General features: G+C 39.0%; 1 protein-coding gene across 1 annotated transcript in view; it reads left to right on the top strand.

Moving 5' to 3' along the window:
- LOC149813526 (eukaryotic translation initiation factor 4G-like) overlaps positions 1-23,781 on the top strand; it is a 32,101-nt gene extending 8,320 nt beyond the window's left edge. The window contains exons 5-10 of the mRNA XM_089992046.1: positions 9,477-9,544; positions 9,688-9,744; positions 9,829-11,376; positions 11,488-14,804; positions 22,385-22,579; positions 23,189-23,781. Of these exons, the coding sequence (XP_089848172.1) occupies positions 9,477-9,544; positions 9,688-9,744; positions 9,829-11,376; positions 11,488-14,804; positions 22,385-22,579; positions 23,189-23,519 (5,516 nt within the window). The 3' untranslated portion in view covers positions 23,520-23,781. The remainder of the gene's footprint in view (positions 1-9,476; positions 9,545-9,687; positions 9,745-9,828; positions 11,377-11,487; positions 14,805-22,384; positions 22,580-23,188) is intronic.
- The last annotated feature ends 622 nt before the right edge of the window (positions 23,782-24,403 follow it).

Consider the following 24,403-nt stretch of genomic DNA (forward strand, 5'->3'; position numbering starts at 1 on the left):
ATCCCACCATCATGTTTCTCATGTTGAAAAAACTGTCATTCCCATGTCACATTCCACTCTTACTCTTTCTGACGTTCTTCATGCTCCTGACATTAAAAAAAATATTGTCTTTGTCTCCAAACTTATTGATAATAATGCTTCAGTTGAATTTACTCCCTTCTCTGTGCAGGTCAAGGACCTACGCACGAGGGAAACATTCGCTGAAGGAAAAGGACGAGGCGATATGTATGTCTTTGAAGAAGCTCCATGTGATGCTGTCCGCCCTGCTCATCTGAATTCGAAGCCTTCATTAGAGTCGTGTTCATCCTCTTCTGCTAGTGTTTTTAGTATCTCTGAATGTAATAAGCCATTCTTATGGCATAGTCGGTTAGGACATTGTGGGAGTCATTTTATTGAGAAACTTGTCTCTAATAATCTCATTCCAAAAGAAAGTCTCAATGGGAATGAGAGCAGTCATAAGTGTTTCAGTTGTCTTTCATGCAAGAGTCATGTATTGCCTTTCCATTCCATTAATAAGAGAGCTTCAAAACCTTTTGAGATTATTTGTTCTGATGTATGGGGACCCGCCCCAATTGTCTCTAGATCTGGGAGCAGATACTATATAATCTTTGTTGATAGTTATTCTCGATACACATGAATATATTTCATAAAGAATAGGCCAGAAGTCTTCTCTTTGTTTCAAAATTTTCTTTCCTTGGTCAAAAATCAATTTTCCGAGTCCATTCAATTTTTCCAATGTGATGGAGGTGGGGAATTCTCATCCCGTGATTTTATTTTTTTTTACGAAATAACGGAATAGGAAGAAGGGTGTCCTGTCCTCACACTCCTCAACAAAATGGGATTGCTGAACGAAAACATAGACGTATCGTTGAAAGTGCCATGAGTATGCTTCATGACAGTAATCTTCCTATCAACCTATGGACAAAAGCCTTTCATTCTGCCGTGCATGTGATAAATAGACTGTCCATGGTTGTTCTGGAAAATAAGTCTCCTTATCACTGTCTTTTTTGGAGCTCATCCTAGTTATCATGATTTGCGTGTCTTTGGTTGTGTTTGCTATGTGCATATTGATCAGTCTCTGAGGAACAAGTTTCAGGACAAGGCTCGGAAATGTAGGTTTGTGGGATATGCAGATGATTATAAAGGATATAGGTGTTATGATCCCACCAACAAACGTATCAGAATCTCAAGAAATGTTGTCTTTGATGAACAAAATTTTGATGACGGAGCTGATACAACGAATATGCCAACTGAAGTTTACTATCCTTAGTTGAGTTCAGAACTTTTTGCTGACTCCAATGAAGCATGTTCCTCAGATTGCGTGCAGCAAGAAGAAAAGATGTTTAAGAACACTGGAACGTCGGGACCACAAAATGCAAAAGTACCGGGCAGATACAAAGGCATTGTCGATTCTAGACAGAGACCGACAACATCAAGCCATTCAGATCATGTCTCAGTTGGCAATCTGACTCCTTCTCATACTCTAGGTTAGAAAATCAAACCGCATACGACATCCCATTGACAGGTGGGTTAGCTATAACAACTTCTCCTTGGATCTTCAACTCTTCTTAACTGCTCTCAATAAGGAAGATGAGCCCATCATGTACTATCAGACAACCACTTTTACCAAGTGGGTAAAAGCCATGAATGATGAAATGCAAGCCTTGCATGAAGTAAAAGAAGTAAAAGACTTACTAGGTCAGAGGTTCAAAATGAAAGATCTTGGAGTTCTACGTTATTTTCTTGGTGTAGAAGTTGATAACCAGACTCATGACTTGACACTCACTCAGCACAAGTACACTGTAGACGTTCTCAACAAGGCAGACATGAAAGACTGCAAACCTCTGGGAACTCCGAGTGTGCTTCATCAAAAACTTAGCGTTCATGATGAAGATCTATGTGATGACCTCACCAGGTATCGAAGCATAATAGGAATGTTACAGTATCTCACATTCACTAGACCTGATATTGTTTATTCAGTCAATCAAGTGTCTCAATTTATGCATGCGCCACGTACTGGACATATGTAAGCGATCAAGAGGATCCTTAGATATCTGAAAGGGACTATTGGGGATGAATTGATATATATTCACCACAATCATATGGCAAAGATGAGCACGGACTCACTGTATATTGTGATGCAGACTGGGCAGGAGATCCTGATGAACGAAGATCTACATCAGGATATTGTGTCTTCATTGAAAAAAAATTAGTCTCTTGGAGCAGTAGAAAACAAAAGGCCATCGCTGGATCAAGCACTGAGGCTGAGTATAGATCTATGGCTGCTGCTACTGCCGAAGCCACATGGATCATGCATCTACTAACTGAAGTAGGAGAAAAGATCTCCCACACTACCTTGCTACATGACAACCAAAGTGCTATCAACATGTCATTCAATCTATTACATCACAGTCGTGCTAAGCACATTGAGATCGACCAACACTTTGTGAGACAGAAGGTTGAAGAAAAAGAGATTGAGCCTGAGTTCGTCAATACTGAAAGACAAGTTGCTGACCTATTTACCAAAGGGTTAACAAAGGATCGTTTTTGGATGCTTAAAGGCAAGTTGTTCATGGTTCAAAACCATGATCAACTTGAGGGGGGGGGGGTGAAAAAGGTGCAAAAGGATCCGACCCGATCCACGTTGATCCATGGATTGTGTACAGCCTTGTAATGTAACACACCTAGACTGCCGGGTCTGGATACACTAGACCCGGATCCATATTTCTGTGTTGTAACATTATAAAAGCACTGTTTAGGTCATGATTTTAGATATGAAAAAGAAAATCATGACAGCCAAAGTTTTTTTTTTTGGTTCCTTCTCCGTCTTTCTCTTTCCCTTTTTCTCTTTACAGGTGAAAAACTAACACATATGTTTGAGTATAACCTTTTGCTACTAACCTGTCCTTGTATCTTTTAATTGAACCATCTGAATTGTACTTAATGGTATATACCCATTTGCATCCAACAATGTCCGCATCCACTGGGTGATCAACAAGGTCCCATGTCTGTTGAGATAGTAAAGCATCCATTTCATCTTGCATGGCCTGCTTCCACCTGCTATCGAGTATTGCCGTTTGATAACTTAGAGGAATAGTTTCAACAGTTAAGGTTGAGATAAATGCTTTCATCTGATTACCAATTCTGACATCTGACACAAACTGAGACATAGGATATAAGGTACATTGTCGTGTCCCCTTTCGTAGAGCTATTGGCCTGTTATCATCAACATGCATGTCATTGCTATCAGGAGCACTTACCTCAGGAGAAGAAGAAGATGGAGACACTGTAGGAGGTGGAGCTCTACGCACATACACTAATGTTGGATTGTGAAATCGTGAGGTAGTTGGATTCGGTAACGGGGGCACCGATTCCAACGGAAAAGGAGGAACAGGAAGAGGAAATGAGTCATCTTGATCAGTTTGCAACTGAACACCAGTACTGGAATAATATGGAGTAGACTCCAAGAAAGATACATCCGCACTGACATACTCCCGACGGGAAATCGGATCATAACATCGATACCCCTTTTGATTCTTAGGATAGCCTACAAACATACACTTAGTTGCTTGAGTGTGGCTAACTTATCATGGTCAGGTCTGAGTTTGTGCCCAAAACAAATGTACCCAAATACCTTGGGCGAAAGACAGAAGATAGGTACATTATGATATAGGATTTGCAAAGGAATTTGGTCTTCCACGGATGATGAAGGCATGTTTGTCGATCAAATAACAAGCTGTGATAACCGCATCACCCCAATATAAAGCAAGAACATTGGATTGAATCATAAGGGTGCGGGCTACATCAAGGAGGTGTCTGTGTTTTCGCTCAGCCACCCCCATTTTGTTGGGAAGTATAGGCACAAGTGGTTTGGGGTTGAATGCCATGGTCTTGATAAAATTGCAATAATGCTTTGGTTTTAAACTCAAGGGCATTATCATTGCGAATAATTTTGACAACAGATTCAAACTGAGTTTTTATTTCAATTACTAATGATTTGAGGATACTAGAAACTGCAGATCTTTCTTTTATTAAGAACACCCAAGACAACTTAGAAAAATCATCGACAATAACAAGGTAATAACGACATTGGGTCCTGGTAGGAATCTTATTGGGACCCCATACATCCGCATGAAGAAGTTCAAAGACCTTATGACTGGACTGACTCTGACTAGAAGGAAACGAACTCCGATGATGCTTGCCCAACTGACATGCTTCACACTGGAATGATGTAGTAGACGGAATTTGAGGAATGACACGACGAAACTTCGACAATGAAGGATGTCCGAGCCGACGATGCCACTGAACAAGACTCGAAGAAGAATCGACTGCAGAATAAATGTTTTCCACAGTGTGATGTAGATAGTAGACTCCATTTTCTTCATAGCCTCCACCAATCTTCTTCCCCGTCAGCAAATCCTGAAAATGACAGCACACATGATCAAATATTACTCTACAATTTAGCTCTTTTGTAAGGCAACTCACAGATAATAAACTTTGAGGAAATGAAGGAGCATGAAGGGCATTTTTCAACTGCAAGGAATAGGATATAGAAACATTTCCCTGACCAATAATCGGGGAGGAACTCCCATAAGCTAACGAGACTCCCCGATGTGCAGTGATAGCCTTTAGATCTGAAATTTTTTTAGAGTTTCCACATAGATGTCTAGATGCACCAGAGTCAATAATCCACTTACTATCATGGGAAGAAAGATGATCTCCAGTAGAGTAGGCCACACCAGCTACAGAAGAAGAGGAACTTGAAGGACGATGAGAAACCGGCTCCTCATATTCTGCACCAAGGTTGTTAAATGCGATGAGGCGAAGCGAGGCGTTGAGCCTGCGCTTCGCCTCTGAGGCGTACGCCTCTCACAACTGGTATGGAAGTGAAGCGGTGGGAGGGGAGGCAGGGAGCGGCGGAGGAGCAGTTGGTCGGCAAGTGGCGGTGGATCCACCGGCACTTGGGGTTAGCACAGCCGACTAATCGGGTGGAGGAGGAAGACTTGGGGATGAAGGAGGGGGTTCTGGAGGTTGATGAGGGCCAGTTTGCGCATCACAGCACGCCTCAGTACCTTGAGCGTGCGCCTCGCCTCTGAGGCGTACGCTTCAGGTAATGAGGCGTACGCCTCTCACAACACTGTTCTGCACGGCTAAGAGTGATAGATTTAATACGAGAATTGGTTTCATGTTCCACCTCAAGTTTTGTAGCATTAGCTTTTGCAATATTTGGCTTCAATGGAGAAAATGCAGGCCGTCCATGTTTATCCCAACAACGATCTTCTAAATGTCCTAATTTTTCACAATAGGTACATTGGAGTTTACCTCTACCTCTCATACCTCGTCCACGACTTCTGCCTCTAACATTCATAGTATTTCCTCGTCCATAACTAGATGATACAGCTAAAGCATATGACTGAGATGCAGGTTGAGATTGTGGAAGAGAGATGGCAAGTCTACTCAATCGATTGTATGCATCAGCAAGAGTAGAAACATCAGACCCAGTCAATATTTGAACTTTTGCAACTAAGAATTTTGATGATAGACTTGTAAGGAACCGAGCAACCATAGTCTGTTCTTGATGATCCTTTTGTTTTGAGCAACACAGAGGCCTATGAGAATTCAGTTTTTCAAAGGCTGCCTTAACAGAGTCATACTGCTGGGCCAATGATTGATCACCTTGGAGAATATGACTCACATTAGTCTCTTGAGAGTACGTATCTCGAAGAGTGTTCCACATCTGTTTAGCCGTATTGTAATAAATTAAGCCATCTGCAATATGAGATTCAATGATATTCATGATCCATGACATAACAATGTCATTATCTTCTTCTCAAGTATTATATTTTCCTGTTTTGTCATTTGGTTCAGATTCCAACAGAATATGTTTTCTACGATGTCCAGACACACGAACATCATACAAGTTCTGGACCACCTTGCATAGTTTGTTTCATTTAATTTCACTGAAGAACCATATGAGAAAGAATTGACGAAGGCTTTATATTCCCCAATAGCTTCATTCTTATAATCAAATTTTTGAACTTTACCCATAATGAATAACACGAACTAAGAAGCCACAACCAATATTGCTGTTGCAATAGATGACCACGTGCACAAAAAAAATAAATTTTCAGTTCGTAAATGATCTGGTCCATGAGTCATACTATGAAACTTTGGGAGAGGGTGATTGAGTCTAGGTTGAGGAAGATTGTCATGATATCGGAGAATCAATTTGGTTTTATGCCTGGAAGATCAACTATGGAAGCTATACATCTTCTTAGACAACTTATTGAGAGAAATAGAGAGAGGAACAAAGATTTGCATATGGTTTTTATTGATTTGGAGAAGGCTTACGATAGAGTACCTAGGGACGTTCTCTGGTGGACAATGATGAAGAAAGGTGTTTCTCTCAAGTACATTAGTATAATTAAAGATATGTATGAAGGAGTAGTAACCAATGTCCGCACTTGTGGAGGGGTGACAACCAATTTTCCTATAACGGTTGGGTTACATCAAGGATCTGCTTTAAGCCCTTTCCTATTTGCTATAGTGATGGATGAGCTTACGAGATCAATTCAAGAAAATGTGCCGTGGTGTATGTTGTTTGCTGATGATATTGTTTTGATTGATGAGTCTAGAGCTGGGGTTAATGCTAAGTTAGAATTATGGAGACAGACATTGGAAGCAAGAGGTTTTAAGTTGAGTAAGAGTAAGACAAAATACATGGAATGTCGATTTAGTAAGCAACGAAGTAGTGATGGGAGTGTAGTGAAGCTTGGTGAGCACGAAATACCGGTGGATGATTCTTTCAAATATTTGGGATCTATCATTCAAAAGTATGGAGAAATTGATGGAGATGTAAATCATAGGATAAAGGTTGGGTGGATGAAATGGAAGAGTGCAACTGGAGTGTTGTGCGATCGTAGAATGCCATTACGGTTGAAGGGAAAGTTTTATAGGACGACTATTAGGCCCGCTTTACTATATAGTACGGAATGTTGGGCTGCCAAGAGACATCATATTCAAAAAATGAGTGTAGCTGAGATGCGTATGCTGAGATGGATGTGTGGAAATACAATAAAAGCTAAGATTCGGAACGAGGAGATACGTAAGAAGGTAGGCGTTGCACCCATTGAAAATAAGATGAGAGAGAATCGTTTACGGTGGTTTGGACATATTCGACGAAGGACTAATGATGCTCCAGTTAGAAGGATGGAGAAATGGGAAAATATATTAGTTAAAAGAGGTCGGGGTAGGCCTTGGAAGACATCGATGGAGGTGATAAGAAAGGATATGAATGCTTTGAACCTCACCGAGGACATGGCATTGGATAGAAATGAATGGAGGAGAAGGATTCATGTGGAAGACCCATAATGATTTTCTTTGTTGGTTCATATTGCCGACCCCAATTGTTTTGGGATGAAGGCGTAGTTGTTGTTGTAAATGATCTGCTCCACAATGTACAGATTCACAATGGTGCTTTGCCTTCACCGCGACACCCAGATCTGTGAACAGATCTGAATAAACCAGGATCTTAAAAAAAATGACGATATAAGCTTCACAGCACCCTGAACATATGATCAGATCCAAAGGAATATACAGGTCCATGACTATATAAGAATCCCTATATTTTTTTGTTCTCGACAACCAGAACATTAAAAAGGAATGGCGATATAAGCAAATCTGTGATCAGATCTGAATCAGATCTGAACCAGCCAGGACATAAGATAAAGACCATATGCAGATCCAAAAAAAAAACGATGATATAAGCTTCACAACAACCTGAACATACGATCAGATCCAAAAAAAAATGCAGATCCACGACGATATAAAAATTCCTGTTTTTTTTTTCTCAAAAAAAAAACTGACCCACGACACATCTGGCCGTCACCAACTTCACGACGACATTACTGTACCCGTACCTGTATCCATCAGATTTGGTCGACTGAAACCCATATTTCACCTCGAGTTTTAGATCTGATTACAGATCTGAGTCATGACTTTTGTCAGACTGCAGATCTGTTATCAGATCTATGCCACTCGGTTCCAAAACAAATACCGAACACACCTTAGGTTGAGTCCCTTTCACGCGATCTGGTACCCTTCACACACGCTTTGACGCAGACCCCGAAGTCACGCTCCCAAGGTCGATGGCTTTGATACCATTGAGAGAGAGAGAGAGAGAGAGAGAGAGAGAGAGAGAGAGAGAGAGAGACGTCTTAATTGTATTAGGTCTAATCTCCACTTGGTTAAATAGAGATTAGCCAAAAGAATGAATTTACATATGGGTCCCTCATTATTTAGGTAATACCAAAACCAGCCTTGAGTATAATTAAACTTTAAGAGGTCGACTTGTCTTAACAATATCATATCTATTAGTGCAAGAATAAAGCAAGGAGAGAAGAAGAAAATATCATATTTTCATTCATTAGGGTAAAATACGCCATATGGAATTGACTCCCTCCTTACAACTTTTTACTTGACTGAAATACCCCTAACAACATAAATAAACACATCAATGACTAAAGCATACTAATCTGTACTTGTTTGACCATCATAACTATTACCGACTTTGACTCTGCTTTAACAGACAAAACTATGTTAGGTACATTCTTTCGTATCATGTGATACAATATGATTTTGATCTTACATATGAGAGGCAAACAGCGGCATGCCACTTGGCCTGATGCTTACCTATCATTCCATATAAATTGCCTTATACTGTTAGTAAATTTGTATATTGCATTGTGTTGATTGGTTAAGTGGTTTATCTCGATGTCTATATTGTCAAGTTCTTGAAGGTACAGTGATATTTAGTTTAAAAAGTAACAACCAAAAGACGAAAATCCTTGAGGGCTTTGCTTGAGCATCTTCGTTGGAAATTCTTGACTCCTTGATTTTATTCAACATTGAGAAGTTGGTTAGTCAAATTTTTGGTCAGTGACACAGATCACTTGATTTATGCATTATCTACCATTCTTACCTGTCCTCTACCTAATAATTTATGCATGTTAAAATTATCAACAACAATCAAGTGACTCATGGGTGAGCATCAACATCTAATGGATTGGATGTGTTCTGGCATGCATGTGGCAGTCTGAGTGCACATACCGATGCACACACTGATGTGTGTCCCCGTTGGGCATGTGCATCAGTGCATTTATATGTTTGTGGCTGTGTGGGCATGCGAGCGTGTCTGCTTCTTTAGTTCCATCATGTTACAACTTATGACTGTTCATGCTGTGTCTATGTTTGTTTTCTATATAATTGCAACTTTTTGCTTCATTTTTCTTTTTTCCCCTTTGAAAGTTTTGAAATATTTTCATTTTCAGAATAGAAAAAGTTCTGCAGATTTTTCCTATTAGAACTATGCTGGCTTTATCTATGCAACTTCTTGTCTTGCAACTATGTTGCATGCTATTTTCATGTGTCTTGAATTTTTTGCTAACTGCTGGTGATTGTTTATTGGGTTGTGACAGGAGATGACTCGAAAATGTTTCCACTTCAATTTGGGACCATAAGTTCAGGTTTTATGAATGGGATGCAGGTCTTTATTTACACTTTGTTTTTGTTACAGATTTATATCAGTGTTTTTTGGATATGGTCATCTACATTATTGTTCTTTAGTTTTGTACACTTATTTTTTACTGTTATTTTTAGCCATTTCATGTATGCAATTTTCTAGTGCAGATACCTGCACGGACCAGTTCTGCACCGCCAAATTTGGATGAGCAAAAGCGTGATCAGGTCTCTCTCTCTCTCTATATATATATATATTGTGTGTGTGTGTGTGATTTCCTTTCCTTAGCTCCATCCGTTACTGCTGTATAGGCACGCCATGATAGTCGGCCTAGCTTTGTGCCCACAGTACTTGCTGCTAAACAGCAGCAGCAACACCAAGTGCAGCAGCAACAGCAACAACAACAGCAGCTTAGAAAAGATTTAGGTGCTAAACTTGCTAATGTTGCTGAGACTCACCAATCTTCCCAGCCAAGAAGGGATGCCAGTGCACTCCAGATTCCAGTACCACCTCAAACTTCTGCAGCAAAGCCTTGTGTTCTTCCTCCTGTCGGCGGGTCTATGTCAATGCCTTTTCAACAACCTCAAGTACCAGCACAATTTAGTAATCCAAATCCACAACAGTCACAGATTGTTTCTGCTGGATCACTTCAAATGCAGTTGCCCCTTCCTGTTGGTAATACTGTGCAGGTTCAGCAGCAAGTATTTGTTCCCAGTTTGCAATCCCATCCACTGCAGCCACAAGGGATGATTCATCAGAGTCAAGGACTGAGCTATGCACCCCAGATGAACCATCAACTTGCGCCTCAGATGGGCAGAGCCCCTCAATTTCCTCAGCAGACAGTCAACAATTTTGGTGTACCACGCAAGACAGTTAAGATAACTGACCCTAAAACCCATGAAGAATTGAGACTGGACAAAAGGACCGATTCTTTTGTGGATGCATCATCCTCGGGGCAGACAGTGCAACTTGCTAGGTCACATGCACCTGTTCCCCCTCAGTCACAGCAGCCCATTCCTTCATTCCCACCTGCTCATCAGATTGGTTATTATCCGGCAATGCAACCTAACCCATATACTCATTCTATCTTTTATGGTGGTCAGGCTACCCACCCTTTAACTAATGCTCAGATTACGCCTGGGTCTTCAGCCCCAAGATACCCAATTAGCCATGGTAACCCTACTGTATCTGTTGCAAATCCTACTGCACAGAACACTTCCTTACCTCTGACTAAGTCTGGGTCATCAATGCAAGCCACTTCAGGGCAGATTAACTTAGAGGCAATTATTGCTCCAGTTGCATCTGTTCAAGTAACAGTGAAGCCACCTACAGCTTCAATTTCAGGAAAGGTTGGGAGATCCACTTCTGCATTATCCGTTGATTCTTCTTCTGCCAATAAAGGTGCTGTTCTTCAAAGCAAACCAGTTAAGCTTTCAAGGCATCATGATGATTCTGGCCCCTCACATTTGCAAAGGGGCACTGATGGGGCAAGACTGATCTCTTCTGCAATGGGGGAAATATTAGCACAACTTCCACCTACAACTGTTTCCTCAGCAGTGCCTAGTGATGTTGGGCCAGAGAGTCATGTTCAACAGCCAACTGTTTCTGGAACACCATCTTTTTCCAATTCATTACATGCTATGGTTAAACATGTTGCACCTTCTGCTGTTACTGGAGAGCAGAGGCAGTCCTGCAGTGTCTCTTCACCTAATCCTGATGTTTTAGCTGAGGAACCAGCAGCACATGTCTCAACTAATGTTGAAGGACACAAGTGGGATCCTCTTAAAAGGTCAGATTCCTTTAAGGATCAGAGGAAGCCGAACAGAAAGGAGCAGCGCCATTCCGAGTCACAGGATCAGGTACATGTATTTTAATGTTTACAATGTTCTATTCTTTCTTCCTCAAGAGCCATTAAGGGTTTCATGTTATGGCTTTTGGATTTTCATTACTCATGGGTATTTGTTCTGCAGGCTTGTGATTTTGCTAGTAACCTGAAGTCTGCTGCCTTGGTAGCATCAAAGAATGGTGATACGAATTTAGGGAATGGTGCCAGAATTGCTGAGTCCATGCAAGTTGCATCAGATGGGATTCTGACCTCCACTCCACCTCCTTCTCCATCTTTCAAGTCGGAGAATAGCAGTTCCTCAGAGGTTGAAGTAAAAGATGGTAAAATGCTATCTGCTTCATTGGGAAACTCTGTCATAAAATTGGAAGTTGTGACAGAAGCATCAAAAGATTCTGGGACTGCCAGCTCTATTGCATCTGATTCAGTACCAACTATTGCTGGTATAGGGGAGAGAAGTCCTGGGGAGCCATCTGGTTATGTTGATTCTGAAGCTGTGAAAATTATTCCAGAAAATTTGGTTTCTTCTTCTGTAAAGGAAGAGGATTATGGACAGCATGATTCTGTGATGAGAAAAGAAGTCAATGGGACAACACTATTGGAGGACAGCACAAGCAAAACACCTAATTGTTGTGAATTGGAAAGTCAAGAATCGATAAGCATGCTTTCTACAGTATGTTCTGATAGCAGCCAGAGCATAGATGCAATCAAGCACCAGGAACCAGTGGTTGACAAAGTGGATGAAAAGGTTCTTTCAAACCATTTAGAAATTGAAGCAGAAAATACTGTTGAAGAGGCATTGACATCTTCCTCTACTCATTCCATTGAAGTTATGGGGCAGGGAGAGAGCTTGGATGATTCTGCAACTATGTCACGAACATTTTCAGATTCTCTAGAAGCTGACTCGTCCTCTGTTCCTCATTCGTCTGTAGTTGAATATGAAAGGAAAATAGAAAGGGAGGCCAAGATGTCTGGTGAAGAAATCACATCATCAGCAGAATCCACTAATTCAAATCGAGGGTTAGCTTCTATCATGCTTCCGGGTTCCTCTCAAGTGGCACGGAAAATTGAAGCTAGAGGCACAGAACACATAAGTGGCGGTGCAAATTTGAATACTTTGTCAAACCCCAAGGATAAGACATCATTGGAACAGAGCAAGGCAAAGAACGTTTCTGGAAAAAAGAAGAAGAGGGAACTTCTTTCTAAAGCGGATGCTGCTGGGGCAACTGCTGATCTTTACATGGCATATAAGACACAAGAAGACAAACGAGATGTTGCTATATCAGAAAATGTGGATGCCCCCTCCCCGCGCATTAATGATAAGCAGATGCCTGCAACTGATGTAGAGAAGCATACTCCTGCAAAAGAGGAAGATGGTCAGAGCAAATCTGAACTAGATGATTGGGAAGAAGCAGCTGAAATCTCTAGCCCTAGATTAAAAACATTGGAAAAAACGGAACAGATGCACAATAAGAATGAGGACCAGGATAGTGGATCTGTAGGTAAAAAAAAATACACCAGAGATTTCCTAGTGACTTTTTCGGAGCAATATAAAGATCTTCCTCCAGGATTTGAGATTGGAGCAGATATAGCAGATCTGGTAATGAACATTCAAATTAATGTTTCCTCACTAGTTGATCGTGATCCATATCATATGGGTGGAAGAATATTTGATAGGCAACCAAGTGGGTCTTCTAGACTGGACCGTCGTGGGAGTGGAAACATGGAGGAGGATAGAAGGAACAAATTAACTGTTCCTTTTGTACCTGCACGTACGGACCTTGCATATGGTGTTGCAGTTGGTGGATTTCGTCCAGGACAAGGGGCAAACATGGGGGTCTTGAAGAATCCACGTGGGCAACCAGCAGGCCAGTATGTAAGTGGAATCCTTTCTGGGCCCATGCAATCTCTTCCTTCTCCAGGTGGGCTACCAAGGCTAAATGCTGATGCTGATAGGTGGCAGCGTGCTGCTCCAGTTCAGAGGGGCTTGATTCCTCCCCCTCATGCTCAATTGGTAGTCATGCACAAGGCTGAAAAAAAATATGAGGTTGGCAAAGTCTCTGACAAAGAGGAAGCTAAGCAGAGACAACTGAAGGCCATTCTTAACAAGCTGACTCCTCAAAATTTTGAAAAGCTATTTGAGCAAGTCAAAGAAGTTAACATTGACAATGTTGTTACTCTTACTGGTGTTATCTCCCAAATTTTTGATAAAGCTTTGACGGAACCAACATTCTGCGAGATGTATGCTCATTTCTGTTTCCATCTTGCTGGAGCATTACCTGATCTGGTTGAGGATAATGAAAAGGTAACATTCAGAAGATTGCTTTTGAATAAATGCCAAGAGGAATTTGAGAGGGGGGAAAGGGAGCAAGCAGAAGCTGATAAAGTTGGGGAGGAAGGTGAGGTCAAACAATCTGAAGAGGAAAGAGAACAAAAGAGGATTAAGGCCCGCAGGCGGATGCTGGGTAATATTCGGCTGATTGGTGAGCTTTACAAGAAAAGGATGTTGACTGAGAGAATAATGCATGAATGCATCAAGAAACTGCTGGGTCAATGTGTGAATCCTGATGAAGAAGATGTTGAAGCTTTGTGCAAGTTAATGAGCACAATCGGAGCTATAATTGATCATCCCATAGCCAAAGAGCACATGGACGTATATTTTGATAGAATGCAGAATCTATCAACTAATCAAAAGCTATCTTCTAGGATGCGGTTCATGTTGAGGGACACTATTGATCTCAGAAAGAACAAATGGCAGCAAAGGAGGAAAGTTGAGGGGCCTAAGAAAATTGAGGAGGTGCATCGTGATGCAGCTCAGGAGCGCCAAATCCAGGCAGGAAGAGCATCTCGTGGCTCTTCAGCAAGGAGAGGACATGCTATTGATTATGGCCCTCGAGGGTCCACTGGATTGCCTTCTCCAGGGGGACAGCAGATGGGCCCCCTCCGAGGGGTGCCAATGTCTGTTCGCTTTGGTACCCAAGATGTGCGCTTGGAGGATAGTCATATTCCTGAAAGCAAGAGTATGTCAGTTCCCTTGCCCCAGAGGTCCACTGATGATGATTCCATCACCCTTGGACCCCAGGGTGGTCTTGCTAAGGGGATGTCTATGCGAGGGCAGCCATCAGTGTCAAGTGGGTCCACAAATGATATTGCAATGAGCACTGGGGATACCAGAAGAACAGTAACAAGTCTAAATGGTTCCAGTACTGCTTCTATAGCAGATTGGACGTCTTATAGATCACGGGAGGAGGTCAATTCCAGGGGTCTTCTGCCTGATAAGCCCATGTCTGTGCTTGCTTACAATCAATCAAATCATCAAGATCATATAAGCAGGGATGCAAGAAACATTCAAAGCTCTTCAACTGGTTCACATAACTCATCAGAGAAGTTGTCGGAAGAACGCCTAAGAGAAAAATCAATCTCTGCAGTCAAGGAATTTTATAGGTACCATTTTTTTCACCTTTTATTTTTAGTGAAGTCAATTGCTTTTAAATATTAGTTGTATGCTCAATTTATTCATCAAATTAATGAATTTCTGTGGGAGTACAATGCATTAGTTACTGTGGGAGTACAAGGCTTCTTGATGCCTAGTTTAGGTACGCATTGACCATATATGCATGCAGAAGAACATATGGGAGCAAAAACACAATTTTTTTTATCTTTCATTGAAATTTTAGCTCATTGTGGGTCATTGATTTTTTTAATCCATTGAAAAACTTGCTTTCATGTTGCAAATACATTATCCAAAACATATTTTATACTAAACAAACTGTGTAGATCACATCTATAAGGTTAGATCCACAAAAAATTGGAAAAAAGGTTGGAAAAATTGGTGTTCTCTACGAGGTTGTATGTACAAAAACTGTAGCATATATATATATATATGTGTGTGTGTGTGTGGGGGGGGGGTATCATTTGGTCATGTCGACATGATTGTGGACCTCATATGTGGATTCAACATGGTTTAAATGCTAGGAACCATTTCTTGGATCATGTTTTTTCGACAAAAAAAAGAAACAATTTTATGAGCAAAGAAAATATCACCTATTTTGTCAAAAGTGCTAGGCGGTACCTAGTCAGTAGACCCCTAAAAAGACTAGTCGAGGGCTAGGCAGGACTAGTCGGTACCCAAATTAAATATAAAAAGTACACAAAATATACATAAAAATATGTTTAATTCTTTTACTAAAAATGAGTGTAACTGAGATGCGTATGCTTAGATGGATGTGTGGAAATACAATAAAAGATAAGATTCAAAACGAGGAGATACGATAGAAGGTAGGCGTTGCATCCATTGAAAATAAGATGAGAGAGAATCGTTTACGGTGGTTTGGACATATTCGGCGAAGGCCTAATGATGCTTCAGTTAGAAGGATGTAGAAATGGAAAAACATATTAGTTAAAAGAGGTCGGGGTAGGCCTAAGAAGACTTGGATGGAGATGATAGGAAAGGATATGAATGCTTTGAACCTCACCGAGGACATAGCATTGGATAGAAATGATTGGAGGAGAAGGATTCATGTGGAAGACCCAGAATGATTTTATTTTTTGGTTCATATCGCCGACCTCAATTGTTTTGGGATGAAGGCGTAGTTGTTGTATGATTTCATTACACAAGTACAATATTACACATGCTTTCATAAAATATATTAATATACATAACCAGAATATACATATATATAATTGTACACACACAAATATATATATATATATATATTCAATTATTCATAACATATTCAGTATAATCAACAAAATATGCTTTCAACCTTTCATAGAAGCACAATAACACATACATATATAAATAACATATTACATAATTCATAATGCTAAACATGCTTTCAGGCTTTTATAGAAAAATTCATCAGAAACAAAGTAATACACACATATATAAGAAACATATTCAATTAAAATTAGTTGTGCATGCTTTTAATGTTTCACAGAAAAAATCCTAAAAGCAAAGTATCACACACATATATAAATATAATAACTAAGCATGTTTTCATGATTTCACAGGACAAATCACACAAACACACACACATACATATAAATATATGTATATATATACATATATATACAAAAAAATAACAATATATATGAATAATAAATAACAAAACTGCCCTCGTGCCTAGGCGGAGGCAGCTTAGTCGCTGACTAGGCGCCTTAGTTGGCAAAATTGGTACCTTTTAAGGTACCCACCTAGGAATTTCAAAGCCTAGGCGTTTTACTTAGCCATGACATTATTTTCACGTCCCATTCTCCTTTTCACTTTTTTTCATAGGAGGCTAGAGCTTTGATTTTCTTCTCTTCTAATAATGGGACCTCTTTATCTCCCTCTTTCTTAGTAAGGGATAGTTTAGGTTCCGAATTAGAACCATCCACAATTTCCCATAAGCCTTTACCCCATATATGGTGCTTCATGAGTGAAACCCATGTTACATAATTTGTGTCACTTAATTTTATAGGGATGATGGTGACTTTATCATTGTCATCCATCGTTTACAAGAAGAGAAAGGGAAAAGATAAAATAAAAGAAATGAAAAAAATGTGCGAAGGGAAATAGATACAATACAAAAGATGTTGAAGCCCTTCAAATGATGCGTTCTTCGGCCAATAATGAAGTGATAAAACACTTTTCTCCAAGTGACATAACACTTTGCAAGAATAGGGTGATAACACGCCTTTTGCACAAGGGGCACGAAAACTGAGGCAGCCTTTCTTCAAGATCTAATAATCCCGCGGCTCTGATACCATGTAATGAAATGGTGATCTTCCACGAATGCACTTGGATCACTCAAAAGGAAGTGTCTAAAAGACACTTTAAGCAAAGCCCACAAAAGGGTAACAATGGAAAAAACACACATAAATAACACACTTTTATTTATGTAAGAAAATGCTTAAAAAGCAGTACAAGAAGTGATTTTACAAGAGGGGGCTGAACCCCTATTTATAGGGAAGCAATGGGAGCTCTCCCTTCTAGTCGTTGGAATCTAGCCGTTGGATTGGTTCCAATGACTAGATTGCTTGGATAAGTTCCAACTGGAACTTGACCAAAGCCCATTATCTAGTTCACTTAACATAAAAAAATAAAAGGAAATAAAAATAGAAAATAGAAAAATATATATACAATATAATAATAATATATCATATTATTATTATTATATTATGTATATGTTACATTTTAACAGGTATATCATATCACATCGACCAGCAATATTGCGATGCGCCATATCGTATCGTATGATACGATACGATACGATACTGATAACACTGCTCCACTGGGTGCGTTCCTTTTTTAACTTTTTTTGGTTGAATATCAACTCTGTAGAGATCTAGTTGATTATTTATTTTAAACGAAGGTCATAACTGTGAGAGACAACAAACATTTAGTCTATTCACTAGCCGAAGCAGGCTTATTATTTGATATGTGGTGGATTATACAATCTATGCTATTGAATAATGTGCTATCCCATTTTGAATCTTGCACAAGTTTTACATGCAAATCCTGGTAGTAATTTAATGACATTGGCTATGTAGTCAAAAGTGGTAACTAGGCGCTCCCTAGGTGCAGGTCCAATGCCTTGTCTACTGCATGTAGGCGTTGGACCTGCATAGGTCCTTTTTTCGCTGACTAGATGCTGCTTAGGTTGCCTAGTCGTGACTAGGTGTGGGGACAGCCTAGTAATTTCTTTTTGTTTAAAGAAAAGATACGAGGAGAAGGGGGGGGTGTTAAAAATTCTAACCCACTCCCTTCTCTCTCTCTCTCTTTCCTCTTCTTTTTCCCTCTTCCTGTTCAGCTGAGCAATAGAAAGAAAAAAACAGAGAATATATATATAGTTATATACATATATTGTTCTGATTAAAAATATGTGTTTGGCTGAAAGCATATATATATATATATAGATGGATAGATAGATAAAATGTTTCCTTGAATGCATGGTTTTTTGTTATTATATGTCATGATTCTGAAAGCATGCTTACTTAGTTGATCTATACATGAATTTGAGTAGGTTATGCAATAGAGAATGGGGATTATCCTGCCCTTTTTTCGTTAGGTTCTTCTAGGACCCTCCAAAAATCATAGTTTTAGGTGTTTTATGCTTGATCCAAACAGCTAAATGTTTTTATCATTGCTTATTTATTAAGAAGCAAGCTTTGTTTCAAATTGATTTGGTGTAAAAGTGTGACTATTTCATCATCAAATTTTAGTACAATATGAACCATTAATTTTTGTACCTTCTTAATAAGCATAAAGATGCTTCGTCAAATACATGTTCTCTACAGAGTTAACAACGATAAACATGTTTAATGGTTTGGAATGAGCATAAAACACCTAAAACTATGATTTTTGGAGGGTCCTAATTATAACGATCCCAACTCGTACCCGTGAAAAGGTGGCATTTTTTTTTTCAAGTGCGGAAACATTCCCAGAAACCCAGGGCTCTTACAGTTTAAACACAACCACCACCACAAATGATCTTATACCCATCATTTAAACATACACAAATTTTATTTATTAAAGTGCATAGAGTCTGAGACATAATCAATTAAAATATAAATAAAGCAAAAAAAAAAGAGCCACACTGTCCCAAGAAAAGTCTGCAAAGAAGTCGTGTGGTGTCGTAGCTTCCTCGAAAGCAAGTCGCTTCGTTGGGCTTCTGAGGCTGTGAAAAACGTACAAGTAAGAGTGTCAGAATCCAAATAATTCTGTGTATAAATCCCTCTAATGAAACAAATAAGTAAAAAAAATATAAATAAGATTCATACAATATTTTAGAGGGATGCAGTTATGACAATTTCATAATTCAAGTATTCATTTAAGCAACAAAGAATAATTATTATTAATAGGGAACATCACTTATGCAATAAAGACATGTAATCATGCAATAGAAAATACATATCATTCCAATACCCATATAACACGAGTAAGAGAACAAGTAAATATACATGATCTAATTTATAGTAGGAATATGCATGATTTTTATGCACAAGTATGAATAAATTATTATATTTTATCAAAGTTTTCTTTTCATATGCATGTCCCTGTCAAATGCACACAATTTAAGTTCCTCTTTTTATTATCGTTGCCCGTGGATACTCCAAATGGGTAAGAATTTTTGAGGTCAAGTAAGGTTCTCAGGGTAACTTAGCACACTAGTTGTATTTTATTACTGAGTTCCAAACTTAGCTCTCGATCAAAATAGCCTTCGGAACATTACACCTTCACTTCTAATATCGGGACACCAAAGACCTCCACATCAATAAGTGTCACTTTCTTGGTATACCAAAACAACAATTGTGTCTACATACCACCCTCAGGTAAAGTGACAGATTATCTCTAAAACCGTGGGTAGGAGAATAACCTCAATATCGGGTTTAGGGGTAGCAAAATGCACACAGAGTTTTTGTATCCTTACGATTCTCCAAAACCGCAACTCTAAGAGTCCAATTCTAACGATAGGATATCTCAGAACGTATATTCTAACGACAATAGTTAGCTCCAAGGAGAGTTTAAAAAATACTTTAAATCTTTTTTTTTAAGAGTCTGTACCCAGTCGAGCCCACTCGGCAGGCCTGGCAAGCTAGGCCTGTCAGCCTGCTGGCCGGGTCTGGCCAGCCGAGCCAAGCTCGGTTGGTCTGCTGTCCAGACCGTTGGGCCAAAAAAAAGAAAACAAGCTATATAATTTTTTTTGTAACCGCCTGCTACCCGGTTGAGCCCACTCGGCTGGGCCCTGCAACACCAAGTCAGGCCTGTCAGAACATGCCTGACGATGCTAGGCAATCCGGCCAGGTCTGTGCTGGTCAGACCATAAAGCCCCCAATCCTTCCAAATAAATTTTTTTCCTTTTCTTCTTTCTAACATATTCAGGCTTAGAAATCTTTGTATGTTTTTATTTGCATGGGTGCCTTCAAGCATACGTATGTACATGTTCCAAAACTAATATGTAAGCATAGGCATCAAAACAAATGTTAAGATTCATTAACTACAAATATCAATACACAAACTTTAATGAAGAATGCATGCATGCCAAATTGTTTTGTCACATATTAACATGCATCTCTAAGTCTATAACACGGACCATCCATGGAAATTGATATGCATCAAGAGCAAGCTCTAAATAAGCACTTCCATTATAGATAAAAATTATGTTTTACGATAGAGGGAAACATATAAAAAAATTTATTTTTGAAAAGATGAATAGGATTAAAAAACACATCCATAGAAGAGGATCCATGAATCCCCATCCATGTATTTTAGATTTAACATATAGATTTCCTCTTTCCCATGGATTTTCACAAAAATGTTGCACGGAAATTCAATCTATATTCATTTTCTCACTTGAATCAAGAGAGGAAACCCGTACCTTGATCGTAGATAAAAAAAGAACAAAAAAGTAATGGTGAAAAATGTGGATGGCTGGAGAAATCGATCTCCTCCTCCTCTTCTTCCTCTCCTTCTCTCTCCTCTTTCTTTTTTCCTTTCTCTTTTTCTTTCCCTTTTTTTTTATTTTTAAATAGGCCAAGAAGAGGGTGACGCCATGTGGGCTCTCTTCTCGCTAGAGAGTTTCAAATTTTTTGAAATTCTCTAAGTTGACTTTTCAAAGTTTTATTTTAATAGACTTTCTAAAACCTTCTTAGATTCTTTTAGGTGTGTTTAAGGTCTCCACTAAGAGTCCTAAACAAACATCAAAATAGTTTTTTGGAATTAATTAAAATTAATTAATAAGTATTAATTAATTAATAATGATCCAGAAGCTTTCAAAAAGTTCCAAATTAACTTGGGAGGCTTCTTAACATTAATTAACTCCAAATTTAAAGCTATTTGGTGAATTTAAAGTTGGAAAATCGTTGGGCATGGATTTGGATCCGGATCCAAGATTTAAATTCATCTCCAAAAATCCAAATGGGTCTTGAGCTAGATCAATACCAGATTAATATGGGTCTTGGATAGAGTCCAAATCCATATTAATTTGGATCAAATCCATCGTATCCAGTCTGAACCAAATCCAGATTTGAACCGACAAACTGTTTTTTTTCGAAAAAATGCGTTTTTCGGGCCAACCGTAGCCCGAATTTGGAAAAGTAAAATACTATTACGCTCAAAATTTTGAGACACATCCAACAATATATAACTCAAATTTCGCCTCTGAAATTTGTCCGAAAATAATCCGAATTTTGCTTGAATTTAAAGGTCAAAAATAAAAATCTTTCTCACGTTTTAAGTGGCTCGTTTAGACCTTGACAATGAGACCTGGGCTAAGCCCGATCTCAAAAGCATGGGCCAAAAATTGAGAATCTACCGTTTTTTCTTCTATACTTAGCCAAATTTTAAAAAATCTCAATTTTAACTAAGTGTAAAAATACGCGATATTACACTAACGGTGACCTAATGAAAAAGGGGGCAGGATAATCACCATTCTCTATATAATATAATGATTTTACATGATTTTGAGTAGGTTATATATAACAGTTTTTCAGTGTTTGATTACATGCTGTTTTTTGTCTATTATTTATTGTTGATTGCTTTTATGTTGCATACATGTTTGTTATTAATTTTAGCATTTTATTTTGCAAATTTTGTATATGTATTTTTTTAATTGTGTACCGACTATTCGGCATAGTCCCCCGCCTAGTCTTTTTAGGGATGCACCTCCTAGGCACTGCCTAGCACTTTTGACTTACATATGGCATTAGACAGATGAACAATTATTGGACTCTGCACTTTTAAAAAGTTTTACAACTTGGGTTTTCGTTGTGTTTTTTATGTTATTGAATTGTGATAAGATGATCAGATTATGTATACTATATTCTATTTGTTTCAACAAAAAAATGTCATCGAATTTTGATGCTTAAAGATGATAAGTGCATATATGTTTTTTTTATTCAACAAATTTTTTTGTGAAATGTAGTTGTTAAGGTGGTTCCCTTTTTCACTGATCCTGCAGCTCCTTTTATGTTAAACTTCAAGCAGCATCCTTGATAATTTTTGAATCTTTACTAATCTGCAATTGGTTTTTCACCTGCAGTGCAAATGACGAGGAAGAAGTTGCTTCATGCATCAAAGAATTAAATGCACCAGATTTCTACCCTACTATGGTGTCACTTTGGGTGACAGATTCTTTTGAAAGAAAGGACATGGAGAGGGACCGTTTAACAAAACTTCTTATTTTTCTATGCAAATCAAGGAATAACTTGCTCAGCCAAGGTCTGCTTGTCAAAGGGTATGTGGTCTACTCCAGAACTGTGTCTCTAGTAGATATCAGTTGGTGAATTTAGTGATTTAATGACTTTTGCAGCTTTCCTGATTCAAGTTTTATGGTGGTTTCATATGGGGTTTGGCTACTTGATTACGGCAGATTTTGCTGAGTGACACCTAATCCTTCCGAACTTCATTTGAGCCTAATCCTTTGTTATTGAAATCAACATATTTTGTTGCATGAAGGCAGTTCAGATCAAGGTTGCCCCTGTCATTGACACTGTCAGGGGCACCTTGGATGTGGTCGTTCATCTAAGCGATACACTGATAGTCCCTTGTGAGCCGCCCTTATTAAATTCTCCAATGCCGCCCACCCAGAACATGGACGACATCGAGGAAAAAGGTGGGGGCCCATCCAAATGATGGCATCCCACCTGTGGTGGTCTGAATGCTGTTCATCGTGAGATGAGCGGCATCCATCACACTGCTGATGGTAACACCATTGTTGAATCTTGAGCTCCCCTACTCTATCCAGGACCTGAGAAGCCTGCATGTCAAGTATTTATGTTTTAGCATTTCCTGGATTTTTAAATGCGTTGAAATTGTATCTGAATATGATTTTTTCCCTTTCCAGGTTCGAGTCTGTTTTTGCTACCTTGCCTGATGCCACATATGATGCACCTAAAGCAGCTGAATTCCTTGGTGGTATTCTTGCTAAAGTAATTTTGGAAAAAATTATTACTTTGGGAGATGTAGGAAGATTGATTCATGAAGGAGGTGAGGAGCCTGGTTGCCTTACGGAAACTGGAATTGCGTCGGATGTCCTTGGTACCATTTGTGAGGTCATAAAGAAGGAGAAAGGTGAGGCTGTGTTGAATGAAATCTGTCGAGGCTCTGATGTTCCGCTGGAAGATTTCCTCCCTCCGGATCCCGACAAACAGACTAAGCTCATTCCCTTTATTTAGAAGAATATGCTATGTATACTCGTGGATGCCTACTTGGTAGGTTACTACAATTTGCAGATGATCATCTTGTTCGTGGCTCTAATGTATTAAAATCTTTTTGGCATGTCTTGTTCTGTTCGCTCCCTTCTGTTCACTCCAAGAAGAGGTCATTCGTAAGCTGATTTTGAGGCCAGCCAGACTTGAATGCATTTTTTTATTTTTGAAGTTGAATCCGTGATTACAGTTGATATGGGTAATTTAATTGGTTACTATTTCACTCCTACACCATGCAATAAGAAGCTGCATCATACTTTTTTTGCTCATCTAGCGCACGTTGGAAGTTGAATCCTGCGTCTCAATTAACCAAACCCATCTTTCTTTGAAAACCAAGAAAACAAATGAACCCTTGCGTCTCGAAGTGTGCAGAAAACGTGTTCTTTTGAGAGAGAGAGAGAGAGAGAGAGATGGAGACTCTTTCATGGATCCAATTTGAGTGGATTTCACGATTGAATCACATTGTCTTAAATTTGAATCCTGTACTTGTAGCCTAAACTTAATTTTCATGTAAAAGTCTGATATATGTTTTATCTTTTTTACCTCTTGTAATAAAAATTACTCATTTTTTTTTGAAAAATGACCGTAATGTCAGTTTAAAATGTCACCTTGCAAAAATCCACAAATATGCTAAAATTCTTCAAAATCATTGATTCTTGACTTATTTAGCATAAGTTTACCCTTAGCAACATATTTGTGCATACCTTCTAACATTCACACAAATATGTATTTGTGAATATTATGTTGTGAATCTCTTAATGTTTGTACAAATATGTTGCAAAGCTTTTGACGATCACACAAATATGTTCCAAACTTCCTTATATGCATACAACTAAAGAGATTCACATGAT

The sequence above is a fragment of the Nuphar pumila genome, chromosome 16 (assembly GCF_984573655.1).
Source record: "Nuphar pumila chromosome 16, dmNupPumi1.hap1.1, whole genome shotgun sequence".
Taxonomy (NCBI): domain Eukaryota; kingdom Viridiplantae; phylum Streptophyta; class Magnoliopsida; order Nymphaeales; family Nymphaeaceae; genus Nuphar; species Nuphar pumila.